The sequence below is a fragment of the Xenopus tropicalis genome, chromosome 7 (assembly GCF_000004195.4).
Source record: "Xenopus tropicalis strain Nigerian chromosome 7, UCB_Xtro_10.0, whole genome shotgun sequence".
Lineage (NCBI taxonomy): Eukaryota > Metazoa > Chordata > Amphibia > Anura > Pipidae > Xenopus > Xenopus tropicalis.
In genome coordinates this window covers 25,161,271-25,175,392 of record NC_030683.2, presented here as the reverse complement: position 1 = coordinate 25,175,392, position 14,122 = coordinate 25,161,271, and the positions used below count along the sequence as shown (strand labels likewise).

The window sequence follows — 14,122 nt, the reverse complement described above, 5'->3', positions numbered from 1 at the left end:
TTTATTAGAGGCCCAAGTTGTCATTTTACCCATAAGGATAAGTACAAGTCAAAGTGATCATTATGAATGTGTGATTTTGTTCCGTACATGCTGCGTTACTAACGCAGTGTTACTTTCTGTAGGTTTTTCGTGGGCAACTGATCTAATCAATGACCTGGAATGCCAACTCTCTGTGAGTTGCAGATGCTACGAGTCAGCCAACGAAATTCTGTCCTTCACAAACCTGCGGACCCAGAACCCAGAACAGAGCACACAGGTCCTGAAACGCCTTGGGAATATCCGGAATGAAATCGGAGTGTTTTATATGAACCAAGCAGCTGCTTTGCAGTCAGAGAGATTAGGTATGCCCTTCTGTCTTTTATTCTTCTTGGATAGAGTTTATATGAGTTGGACAGTAGCAAGATTTCTAGTGGCAGCCATACAACATTGTAGAGTTTATAAGGATTTTGTTTACTTCTTTCTAAAGCCTCACTATAGGGAAACTGCTGGACAGTAGGACAGAGTTTTGGGCCTCCAGCATTAAGGTCCTAGGGAAAACATTGATTCATATTCAAAGGGCATGTTGTTAATCATTTGTTAGCCTGCAGCTTTGTGTCCACTGGTGGGATGCTGGGAGTTGTAGCTCAACAACAGCTGGAGGTGCTGTAGATTGGAAATCTATTATTTATGTGATCCTACCCTCAGATGGGGTCCCCAGCCATCTTGCATTGCCAGGGACCCCCTCTTCTTTAACTCCAGCCCTGGGCATCTGTACATGATTTATGATAAAGGTTTGTCTTACACTTATTTTGCTTAAAAATAGCAAAAGTATTAATTATATACATTTTCAGTTGTTTTAAAGCTGATTTACTTGCCCTTATATACAATATTATTTTTACAGCAATAAATCTAGAGCCCCTAAAATTTAACTCTTGTACCTGTTAGTGATTGCCCTGCTTTTTCATGTCTCTGTCCCAGAGCAAAATTTGTCCCTGCTGGGCCACCATACTTAGCTCTCTACGCATGCCCTAGTAGTGTCAGCAAAGACATGGAGTAGCAGACAAGTAAGAGGGGATTTGTGTGGGACTGTGCTATATTGTCTGTACTAAATTCACCATTATTCATGCCAAAGGCAGTGGTTGGTAACTCTTACAACAAATAACACAATTATTGGCAAAATAGAGAGTGTGTACAAATGGTGGGATCTCTCAATTACCAGCAAGCGTCATTACCACATCAGTATGTCCTTTCTCCGTGGCAAGAGCTCCACCTGCAAAATTGCAACAGACCATTGCATCTCCTAGTAACCGAGGACTACTATTTCCAGAATTGATCTATACAGAAACCATGATTACTGACGAGTTGTTGTGCTGTGTAAGAAAGTAAACAATGCTTTATCTGTCAGTTTGTCATCCCAAAATCATTTTAGCAACCATTGCAATCCAAAAACAATGTGTAATATACGCTAGAGGCGCTATAGGTGGTCTCCCTTTAGTGAAATCTTCTATGATGCACAAGATATTTTGCTTGCAGCTTCCTCTTGATAAGACCCCTTTGATTGGGCTATAGAATTTAGTCAAAGTGCATAAAGAAAAAAAAAACAGAAATATGTAAGCACACCATACAGTACACAAAGTGCACAGTGCAATAAAACTCCTCCACTGACACGGTTTCATAAGTGTGCCCATTCTCCCGACCCAAGGAGGTAAATGCCAAAACTTTTAAGAGACTTTAAACCGAGATAAATAGACGAGTCCTGACAAGCAAGTCCTGCACTGTGCACTTTGTGTATTGTATGGTGTGCTGCAATTTACACTTTTTTTTTTTGTCCTTTCATAACGTATTGCCCTATATATTTCTGTTTGTTTTCTTTCTTTATGCACTATATCCTTTACAATTGCAATCCAAACAAAATTTCAGCTCTCCACAAAGCGGCCATGCGTGTGGGGCATTCAGGTATGCTTATTTGCCAGATCTGGCACCTCTGAACAAGCTGAGAGCATGAGGGGCTGCACACGGTAAGGTCCAATCGGGACAGCAGGATATCAATTGAAATCCACCATACATGCACCAATAATCATACACTCCTGTGGCCATGTTTGGTGCCATTTGTATTGCCCTACTGGTGACTGGCCTTGCAGCCTTGTACTGACATTGAATTAAGGTAGAGTTTGTTCTTGTTCAAATTATATTTCCTGTTCTTTTAGTGAGCATATACATAAATAATATGGATCTGGGCATACATTGCAGCAACTGAAATAGATCAGGAAGCCTGACAAAGAGAGTCTGCATTCAGGCTCTGCAGTGTCCTTATTTCCCCTTGGCTCTAGTACCAAATGCAGATTTTTGCTGGTTATGCTGTGTATTATGTCCTGAATCGGGCTTGTCCGACCTGTGTCTCTCCGGCTGTGGAACTGCTGCCTTTGATGGCTCAGTGTCATCCCTGTAAAATTGTAATGTGCCCGGGTAGCAAGGCTGCCTTTGTGTAACATTTTTGAATGTAGAGGGTCTGTGCTTGTCACACTAGGGAAATTTAATATTTTTACTGCACAGAAACAGAAGAATACACAATTGTTTTGCTATGAACCCTCTTTAATAAGAGGATGATTAGGGGCCACTGGAAATACCATAAAGGAAAGACAGCCCTTTGTAATTTGGACAGTCGTGAATTAAATCAATTAACCCATTTTTTTGTGACAGTGAACCTGTTCCAATTAGAAAATTTAGCAGGTGTACTGTTGAAATGTACAGGGCAGCACTGATAGCTACAATGGGTAATGGGCACTATGGGTAAACCCAGCCGTAAACCTTTTGTAATCACTTTCAGGGGATGCTGGGAGATGTATTTCACATTCAAGCAAAGTGCAGCAGATCAGCTAACGCTGCATGATTATTTGGGAAGAAAACCCAAATTCTGAATGGTTCTGATAGCTGTCTGCTTCAAAGCCTCATATTAATAGCACATCTTTGCCAGTAGGTCAATTCTGGTTGCTTGTAGAAACTATCTGTATACAGATTTTATTGCTCTCTCTTTTAACATTTGGTACTTCTTCTTTCAGCTCAGACTTTAAGCTTGGCACAGCCAGCTTCATATTTATTTATGACTTTGCCACCTAATAATGGGATTCTAAATATTTTAGAGTACATGCACATTTAGTTCTTCGCTCAGAAATAAATATAATAAAGGAGTCAGCAAATATTTTGCAAGATGGGAGGAGAACTGGAAGAATGTATTGGAACTATCTGGATGGGTGATTGTTGTATACAGAAGTGGACTGAGATTCAAAATGGGCATTTCAGGTACACCGAAGCTTAAGCAGCCCCCTGGAGCAGGCCCAGACTGGCAATCTGTGGGTTCAGGCAAATACCAGAGGGGCTGCTGTAAGATGCCATAGATAATAACTATTTATTGGGCTGGTAGGATGATTTTTGGGCCTTTGTCTACTTGAAATGCCAGGGGCTATTTTAAAGGCCAGTCCAGACCTACTCTGCAGGCCTTATGAATAGTTGCTGTCTATGGCATCTTACAGCCGCACCTCTGTAATTTGTACAGATTTAGGCTTTAAGCCTGATTGTATTCTATATAGATTAAACACTTCTGTTACTGACAGTGGGTTATATAATGGTAAGGGCCGCCATCAGGAATCAGGTGCCCTGGAGCCCCAGTTATTAGCCTATTGGTCACCTGAGCCCTGGGCGAAGAGCCATGTCAACAAGTAGAATGGCGCACCAATGAAAAGAAAATGTGCTGCATACTTATGGCCATACCCTATTGTGTCAGAACTATGCCTGTGACCTTCCCAATCTCGTGTGTATTGGGGGTCCCCTCTGCCATGGGGCCCCTGACTGCAGTATCTCTTCTGCCCCCAGATGGCAGTTATGGCTGCTAGGTAAACAATGGTTCTTTTAGTGAAGAGTAACTATTCTATATTTGGTGGATACATTATTTCAGTAATGTGTCCTGCATAATTATGGTGTAAAGTATCTATTACAGTGTGGGTCCATCTTATACTGTGTCCTGCAAGTTTTTCTGCCTTTCCAAGTACAGGGACATGCACATACTAGCTAGCCAATCATCACATTATTTTTTTTCTGTCCATGGTCTCATAGTGCTCACTGTCATTTTTTAATGTTAATGGTTTTTAATGTTTTGTGCCCTCGTATTTTAATCTAGCAAACAAAAGCGTTTCCAGTGCAGAGCAAGACTTGTGGAAGAAGAGCTTCTCTAGCTTTGAGAAAGGTATTTCCAGTTTTGACTCCATCAAGGACTTGACCAACATTGCCCTCTTACTGTGCAACATGGGCCGCTTGATGCGGATTTGCGCCCAGGCTCATTCTAGTGGCGGAACTGATCTTGGCAGAGGGGAATTCTCTCCAGAGGAGGCTCTCTACTATAATAAGGTGGGCAATGGCCAGTTGCTATTGGTCTTACCTATACATTAGGTATAATGGTCATCTTTTATCCAGTACACAAAAGGTTGCACTGAATGTTAATATAGTAGCTGGGAACAAAAATACTGCCTCTGTAGAAAGCACCATGTATTTGTTAACGATAGCTGAAGTACACATAAAATGTTTAATTCAAGGCAAGATTGGGTCTAGCAATCTGCAGGGGATACTTTATGTGGCCATAGGTAGACCATAGACAAGTTCTTTATATAGGGCATGTATTTACTTGAAAGGACAAAATAAAAGGAAAGCAGAGTGGCCATTTATTAAACCTTCACTCTGGTCTTCCAGCTTTTGTTCCATTGGCTTGGGAATGGAGGCACAGAGTTAATTATGGTGGCCTGATGAATGTAAAAGCAGATAGGTTCTATTACTAGCGATCCACTGTTTGCTTACCTTGGTTTATTCAAGCTTTTAATTAGTACTCCGTTTAATAGAATGTAATTGACCAAGATAAAACTCCTTATCTACGGCAATTTACTGCGACAATGGCAAACAATTACATTAATTACCCATTTAAATGATGGCCCTGCAATGTGTGCATATAGAAAGTGTATTTAAAGAAAAGGGTAAATATTTATCCCATGATGGGTACAGGTTTATATTATACAATTACAGAGGGACGCCTCCAAGCTGGCACCCTCACTCATGATTGCTGCTTGAAATAAAAGGCCTGCGGGGTGTATTTATTGCTCCCACCTGTTAAATTCTATGGAGGTGAGAAAGAAAGTTATTTAGTTAGACTCTTTCTCCTATTTGATCATCATTTTGAAGTATTGTGTGCTATGCTGCAGCCATTCCCCTTGTTATTGTTAATGCTTATAATTCAGGCACTCTGCTATTTTCATACCTAAAGTACCATCTGGTTGCTAGAGTCATTGATCCTAACATCCAGACAGTAATACCAACCTGTGAGGCACAGGGAAAAAAAATCCTACCCCATAGGGCAATGTCACACATGGAGCTTTGTTACACGTTGTGTGACAAAGCTTGTAAAACACAATATTTGGTTTAATTGCCAGTTTTCTTTGTGAAATTACATTGATGGTTATTGATCCAAAACATTGACGCTGCAGCACTCTGTTTAGTGTGAAAAAGTGTTAATTTGTGCCAATAACCAGGCACCGTTTTGGGTAATTGCCTTTACGAAGCATGCACATTGGTGTAATACAATCCAATAAATACAGTGGTGTGAAAAACTATTTGCCCCCTTCCTGATTTCTTATTCTTTTGCATGTTTGTCACACAAAATGTTTCTGATCATCAACCACATTTAACTATTAGTCAAAGATAACACAAGTAAACACAAAATGCAGTTTTTAAATGAGGGTTTTTATTATTTAGGGAGAAAAAAAATCCAAACCTACAAACCTACCCTGTGTGAAAAAGTAATTGCCCCCTGAACCTAATAACTGGTTGGGCCACCCTTAGCAGCAATAACTGAAATCAAGCGTTTGCGATAACTTGCAACGAGTCTTTTACAGCGCTCTGGAGGAATTTTGGCCCACTCATCTTTGCAGAATTGTTGTAATTCAGCTTTATTTGAGGGTTTTCTAGCATGAACCGCCTTTTTAAGGTCATGCCACAACATCTCAATAGGATTCAGGTCAGGACTTTGACTAGGCCACTCCAAAGTCTTCATTTTGTTTTTCTTCAGCCATTAAGAGGTGGATTTGCTGGTGTGTTTTGGGTCATTGTCCTGCTGCAGCACCCAAGATCACTTCAGCTTGAGTTGACGAACAGATGGCCGGACATTCTCCTTCAGGATTTTTTGGTAGACAGTAGAATTCATGGTTCCATCTATCACAGCAAGCCTTCCAGGTCCTGAAGCAGCAAAACAACCCCAGACCATCACACTACCACCACCATATTTTACTGTTGGTATGATGTTCTTTTTCTGAAATGCTGTGTTACTTTTACGCCAGATGTAACGGGACACGCACCTTCCAAAAAGTTCAACTTTTGTCTCGTCGGTCCACAAGGTATTTTCCCAAAAGTCTTGGCAATCATTGAGATGTTTTTTAGCAAAATTGAGACGAGCCTTAATGTTCTTTTTGCTTAAAAGTGGTTTGCTCCTTGGAAATCTGCCATGCAGGCTGTTTTTGCCCAGTCTCTTTCTTATGGTGGAGTCGTGAACACTGACCTTAATTGAGGCAAGTGAGGCCTGCAGTTCTTTAGATGTTGTCCTGGGGTCTTTTGTGGCCTCTCGGATGAGTTTTCTCTGCGCTCTTGGGGTAATTTTGGTCGGCCGGCCACTCCTGGGAAGGTTCACCACTGTTCCATGTTTTTGCCATTTGTGGATAATGGCTCTCACGGTGTTCGCTGGAGTCCCAAAGCTTTAGAAATGGCTTTATAACCTTTACCAGACTGATAGATCTCAATTACTTTTGTTCTCATTTGTTCCTGAATTTCTTTGGATCTTGGCATGATGTCTAGCTTTTGAGGTGCTTTTGGTCTACTTCTCTGTGTCAGGTAGCTCCTATTTAAGTGATTTCTTGATTGAATCAGGTGTGGCAGTAATCAGGCCTGGGGGTGACTACAGAAATTGAACTCAGGTGTGATAAACCACAGTTAAGTTATTTTTTAACAAGGGGGGCAATCACTTTTTCACACAGGGCCATGTAGATTTGGAGTTTTTTTTCTCCCTTAATAACGTAAACCTTTATTTAAAAACTGCATTTTGTGTTCAATTATGTTATCTTTGACTAATAGTTAACGGTTTTTGATGAGCAGAAACATTTAAGTGTGACAAACATGCAAAAGAATAAGAAATCAGGAAGGGGGCAAATAGTTTTTCACACCACTGTAGCTGTGTTAAGGGGAGGGACATACCAATTCTACCTCCCATACTAAGGTACAACTCCCATGATGCTCAGTCCAATAGATGATATACAACCAAAATGTACTGTGCCCATAATATTTGTGATCATTGAGTTACAAAGTGAACTGTCGTACGCGCAGCTATAGTTTCTCACTAACCTGTGCCCCAGTGAGTGCATAGCAGTCATACCCTGCCCATGGGTACCCATCATAGGTGGTTTTATTGATCTGCCGGAAGCTGCACTATTAGAGAGCTAATGGTATCCAATGTTTTCTCCTTTCGCAGGCTGCTGATTATTATCACAAAGCATTAAAGGCTTTGGATAAAAGAGAGAACCATCAGGCCGTTTGGGACTCTGTGTACTGGGAGCTGTCAACGACATATTTTACCATGGCCACCTTGCTGCAGGATTATGCCCCTCTATCCAGGAAAGCCCAGGAGCAGGTAAAGAATAGGACCACCTGTGTCTCGTCCTATATTCTTATATTAACTCTCTATTTTTGTTTGATCGTTTTGAAAAATACCAAATCGAGTTTCAAAGCCAGAGAAATTCTAGTTTTAGTAAATCTGCCCCTTCGTGTCATGTTTTCTGCATGTATCATGGGAAGCACTTTACTAAAAACTTTAATACTGTTCTTTACAAAAAGTGCCTACCTTTACAGTGCCAAGCATTTGCTGAGTACATTGTGGCTCATAAAGGCCCCCTCATACATTTAAGTTTAGTGTTCTGTTTTTATTTACTACAGAGAAAAATCAAATAATTTTCAAAAATTTAAATTTTACATACCCTGATTTTAAGTTTTGTCTCATTTTACACCTTATTTTTATGCTCTCACCAATATATAATGCATTTCCCTGATTTTATATTTTTCCTGGATTTCACACCATTTTTTTATATGGCCCCTGAAAAAACGTAAAATGAGGTTTCTACTGTATTTGCTTAAAATAGGTTCTTATAAAAGATGATCTTTCCTTAATTCAGAGATTTCTGGATAAGGGAACCCTATACCTGCATCACATTTATCATGCTAAGCTAGGGGCTGGACATGCTGCTGCACTACCAGTATGCTTACACCCTTATGATTATGCTCACTATGCTCAGCCATAGAAAGTGTGACTATTGAGTCTGTATTTGTTGGGATCTGGGCAGTTAGTAGTACTGCCTGACGTCTCCTATATGATTACTCCATCCTGCTGCTCCAGAGATAGATCATCCTACATGCGGCTCAATGCCTGCTCAGAGAGGGTCCCATTCCCTTCTGTCCTGCTTCCCAGCATGATTTAATTATTCCATAAACACTGAAATGCCTCAATCAGCCGGCTTCCTGAATTCTAAACTTCCAGCATTTGATGATGCACTCGAGCCGCTTCTTTAGTTTGCTGCCGAACAGATGTGCTGAGATGTGTGCGTAATGCGTCCTTCCAGGACATGGCACCCCGCTCTCTAATCAGCCACGTACAGTGGATTTCATTTCCTTTTAATCAGTGCTTCACTTGTCATTCCTTTATACTCCCGACTCCCGCTGCTCGCCCCGTCTTATCCTTTCTTACTGCTCGGCCCTTTCCCTCAAATTCCCCTCATTCCCTTTATTCTCTTTCTTTTTCTTTGTACCCAAACCTTATCAAGAGACTGCATTTTTAAAACAAAATAATAATGCTTTTGAACATCTCTCTCGGGTTTAAAGTGCAAGTTTTTCATTAACTTCAGTGTGTTGCAGACTGAGTTAGTCTTCAGTCTTATATTTGGGTACTTATGAATGTTTGTGTGACTTTGCAGCCGATTAAAAGGATAAGATTTGTTAAATGGATACTGTCATGATTTTTATGGTATCTTTTTTTTATTTCTAAATTACATTGATTACATAGCAAATAGTTTACTCTGTCATTTAAAATTGTACTCTTGAGCCAACAAATGTATTTTTAGTTGTGATATTGGTGTGTAGGCGCCATCTCAGTGCATTGTGCCTGAGTCTGAGCTTTCAGAAGGAGCCAGCGCTACACATTAGAACTGCTTTCAGCTAACCTATTGTTTCTTCTACTCCCATGTAACCGAAGGAGTCCCAAGCTGGACTTGGATTCCTTACTATTGAGTGCTATTCTGATACCTACTGGGAGCTGCTATCTTGCTCCCTTCCCATTGTTCTGCTGATCGGCTGCTGGGGGGGGGGGGATTTTAACTCCAACTTGCAGCGCAGCAATAAAGTGTGACTGAAGTTTATCAGAGCACAGGTCACATGATTGTGGCACCCTGGGAAATTAAGAATATGGCTAGCCCTATGTGAAATTTCAAAATTTAAATATAAAAAAATCTGTGTTTTTGAAATTTCAATGCAGGGTTCTGCTGGAGAAGCTCTATTAACTGATGGGTTTTGAAAAAAACACGTTTTCCCATGACATCATTCCTTAATTACAGCACAGAATCCACAGAAAGGCAATTTGCTGGCCTTACCCTGTAGCTGCCATCTAGTTTGGACAACATTGTCGCTGTTCTATTTCCCTTTGTGTAGATTGAAAAAGAAGTAACGGAAGCCATGATGAAGTCCCTGAAATACTGCGATGTCGAAACTGTGTGCGCAAGACAACCACTGTGCCAGTACAGAGCGGCGACCATTCACCACAGGCTGGCCTCCATGTACCACAGCTGCCTGAGGAACCAGGTGCGGACATGCATTTTACAGCCTATCTGTGATTACTGGTTGGGAAGCTGGGCCAATCATAATGCTGCCAGGATTCATTTAGGAAACCGCTACTTTGTAGGCCAGAAACCTATGTAGAGAGCTCAAAGTATATGTTTCTTTGTGTGCAGTTAACCCTTGGTCCTGTCAGAGACAGTTGATCCTACTAGTTTGGATCAGAGTAGTCATTTGTCTTCATTCCTTCTTCTCTTTTGAAGCCTCCATACAAGCAGTGAGGGTAATCGGAACCTTGTTCTTTTAGGTGGGCGATGAACACTTAAGGAAACAGCACCGTGTCATGGCAGATCTGCATTACAGCAAAGCAGTTCAGCATTTCCAGTTTCTGAAGGATGCACCATGTGAGCTGTTACGGGTGCAGCTGGAGAGGGTTGCCTTTGCCGAATTTCAGATGTCAAGTAAGTTCTATTACATTCTTGTACCAGACCTATTTGCCTTTATTTATCTATTTCTGATCTCCAATCTTGGCTGAATAGTAAATCTTGTTGTGATCTAGTTAGGCAGTTTGGTTGATTTCTACTATATTGCCCAACACATGGGCATATATGGCCAGTCAGGGTGCTATTCTCACAGATAATCCTTTATTTCTGGTGGATCAAGTATTATCTGTCCTGATAGGAATGTGTTTTTTTGATGGGCCAAAACGAAGCAAAGAGTGGGAACTTAACTTTCTACTGTTCAGATTGTTCAGGTGGTTCCCTCATACGGTATCTGTCTGCTGGGCCCGCAGGTGTATGGCAGCTTTAGGCTTACTAGTGTTTAGTGTCTATGGGCAGTTCTCAGCTCTGACAGACAGGAGGCTTTGCACACAGGAATGCTTCCTGATTGTAGCAAACTGAATGTTGCCCGAAGACAATGCACATACACTTACTGATTTTTGGGATGTATACAATCCCAACCAATATCTGTGTACATGGATATTGTTCAGTTTGTCCATTGGATAGGTATGTAACATGCATTTGATAATTTGTCATGTTGGCCAATATGATGCATGAGCAGATCTCTTTACTTCATGCTATACATATAATAGAAACTGAGTGTTGTGGATCCTGCATGGGATCAGCTTGCATACAACTAATGTGTATATTGTGCTGCTTCGAATAAAGTGAATAAAACTAAGCCTATCATACATACATTATATATAATATGTAGTATGTCACGTGGAATTGTGTGATACAGACATTTCATCAGCATATGGGGCACACATAAATCTTACTGCAGAATTTACCATGACTTGCAGCAGCAGCAGGCTGGACTGGCAATCTGTGGGTTCTGGCAAATGCCAGAGGGGCTGCTGGATGGTACCATAGACAGTCACTATTTATTGGGCTGGTGGGTGTACTTTGTGTACTTCAAATGCCAGGGCCTATTTTGAAGGTTTTGCCTTTATTAGTAAAACAATTCCTTCTACCGCTTGGCTCTGGCTCCGGTACCCAGTGAGTATCTGCAGTGGGATTTTCTTACCATAGAGAATAGAAACAAGCAGATGCACTGACAGCAGGGTGTCCTAGGCACACATGGATCTCCATTGTGATACAGCCTGTCCATATGGGTGTCTCCTTATATATTTAACACCTCCAGGCGGATAAAGCTAAAAATGTAAAAATCTGATTAGTTCAGTCTAGAAACTTGCTGTTTTCTAGCCACTTTCCCAGCACCCACTGCAGTTATTCAGGCAAGCAATTTTCTGTTTATTACAATAAGTTTTAACTCCCATCATGAAAATGAAATCCTGAGTTACAGGAAAGCCATTCACTCTCATATACAAAGTATAGACTAACATGGGGGGGCTATACAGCTACCTCTGCCTCTTTGTGTCTTTCAAACACAACCATTAGAATTCCCTCAGCTGATCCCGTAGGTCTAATAACAACAAAAAAAAGCACCGATTGGTCAGAATATGGTTAATGAGACTTAAGGCTGCTATTTCATTGCAGGTCAGAACAGCAGTGCTGGGAAACAGAAGACTCTGTATGGGGCTCTGGATATCATGATGAAAACCCGCTGTGCGTTTGTTGTTATTCACAAGGAGCTGCTGGCCGAATCTGACCAGGTAAGCAAAGTCTTCAGAGCTCTGAGCACAAACCCCATTTTCAAATCTGCTGAATGCTGCTTTTTGGAAGTTTTTTCTAATTAGGGCTCTTGTATTCAGTGTACCTTCATTTGTATTCTGAATATTCAAACATTAAGTGCATTAGCAGAAGTACTTCAGTTGCAGGCCTCTAACCTTGTTGATACTTTGCCACCAAGGAGAATCCTCCAAGCTCGTCTCCTGTTTTACTAAATAGAACAACTTTTTAAGCTATTAAAATGCTCTTACAGCACTAGGCTAGAAATGCAACACAATATGTTTTGGGCTTTTTTACTAGCCCAGTGCGACCATAGCCAACCATTTAGTTGGGAAGATCTGTTCCTCTGAAGATGCCCCCAACAGCTCCCCATCTGCTTTTATGCAGATTTAAAGCATAGGCCCTGTGGCTGCCCAGAGGCCACGGAACTTATGCAGTGCAAAAGAATGGCCTAACAAGATCCAAGATTGTGAGCTCCTTTAGACAAATATAAAGACCTGGATCATTACTGTTATCAGCCTGATGAACCTCTGGGCTGATACAGTAATTTCTATTAATAAAATATAGCATTTCTAGCCATGCTCATTTTTAGTCTCTGGTAATTTTTTTTACACTCAATTGGATGTCTGTTTCTCAGATAGGGGTTATTAATTTCCCATACCTTACCTGCCATAGAATCTATGGTGCCATTGGCCTTTGTCATTTGGTATCTGGTGGCCAAATCTACATTTTGTTCCTGTTTTAAACAACTCTTTCAGCTCTGTCATTTCCTTTGCCTCTGTAAAAATAACACAGTACCTTGGCTCTTGCCAACCCAATCTTATTGGGTTTACTGTAAAATGACTTTGGACCCCTAGGTGATGATATTTAGGCCTCACTGCTTTCTACCCAACCCACTTTACCAAAGTTTTAGTTCTTAGCTTGGGAAAATGTTCATGGTCACTTAGAGGACACTTACACTGTATGTATATTATAAGGGGAAAACTGTATAAAACTGCCCCCCCCAAACTGAAATTTGCATTTCATACCTCATTGCACTTGCACGGTGCCCCTCTGGAGCTCTTTGCCTAGGTCTGCCACCCTAGTCATATTTATTATACACAGTTGCCACACAGTGCAAGTTTAGTACAGATACTGTTAGATATTTTTAACTGGCATGAATACAGCTAATTAGTGCTATCCAACTGGTACCAGTGGCCAGTACCCACAGTGCCAGATTAATTAAAATGTGAGGTGTATGTATAGAGGAGCCCTTGGACAGAGTTTCTTGTAAGGCCACATCGGGCCCTTTAGAATCAGCTGGTTTAGCTGGTACGGCCTAAAGCTTTTGTGTTCTGTTTTGCAATTAACTTATTAGACTGTAGTGGAATTGGCAGGGAATGGACTGCAGCCGGGACCCTCAAAATATATCAAACCATGCATTTGTTATCCTGTAGGGCTGTTGTTCTGCATTGATATTATTTATCTAGATGTGGGTTTAGTAGATATGCAAGTTCAGTATTGTTGCCTATAAATAATATACCCTATTAATAAGCAGGAATTCATATCAATTAGCTCTTTGCTCTTTCATACACCAGCAGCTTGTGCCCTGGCAGCGCTGTCCCTTTAAAGCTGCAGGCTTTCATTAATCACAAGACTGCATTGGCAGCCGGTGAGTCTTTTTCAAGGGCACATCTGTAGCACGGAGTATGAACGTGTTTGATGCTTCCCTGCTGCCCCTACCAGTAGCTGTGATTTTGCGCTTCACTGGCCTTTTTATCAGTTTCTGCAGTGTCTCAGCCTATTTGTCACTATGCTCCTTGCTGCTGGGACAGAGCCACGGATTTCCCGATTTGTCTATCCATGATTTGCCCATCAGTAAATATTATGGCTTGTGTTCTGTGTGTGTATATGCCTGAGCAGATGTACAGTCACATCCACTTTATATAGAAGGACATGCCAGCCTGCAGTGCACCTGTTCTCTATGGAAAGATAAGGTAATGGGACGGTTGAGATCAGAGAAGGGTCACCTAGCCCCTAGCTGAACTGCAGCTTTCAGATTCTGTCAGAGGATGTTGGAACTTGAAGTCCAGAGGGGGCTAAAGAGACAAGCTGAAGGTATCGCACATGAG

The 14,122-nt window shown here is 41.2% G+C and overlaps 1 protein-coding gene across 2 annotated transcripts in view; it reads left to right on the top strand.

Annotated features, from left to right (window-relative positions):
• The window catches only part of edrf1 (erythroid differentiation regulatory factor 1), a 37,622-nt gene that overhangs the window by 16,602 nt on the left and 6,898 nt on the right, over positions 1–14,122 (top strand). For both annotated transcript variants that reach the window (XM_012959636.3, XM_002932663.5), the window contains 6 exons: positions 123–341; positions 4,154–4,380; positions 7,535–7,693; positions 9,757–9,906; positions 10,187–10,340; positions 11,880–11,995. In XM_012959636.3, the coding sequence (XP_012815090.2) occupies positions 123–341; positions 4,154–4,380; positions 7,535–7,693; positions 9,757–9,906; positions 10,187–10,340; positions 11,880–11,995 (1,025 nt within the window). The remainder of the gene's footprint in view (positions 1–122; positions 342–4,153; positions 4,381–7,534; positions 7,694–9,756; positions 9,907–10,186; positions 10,341–11,879; positions 11,996–14,122) is intronic.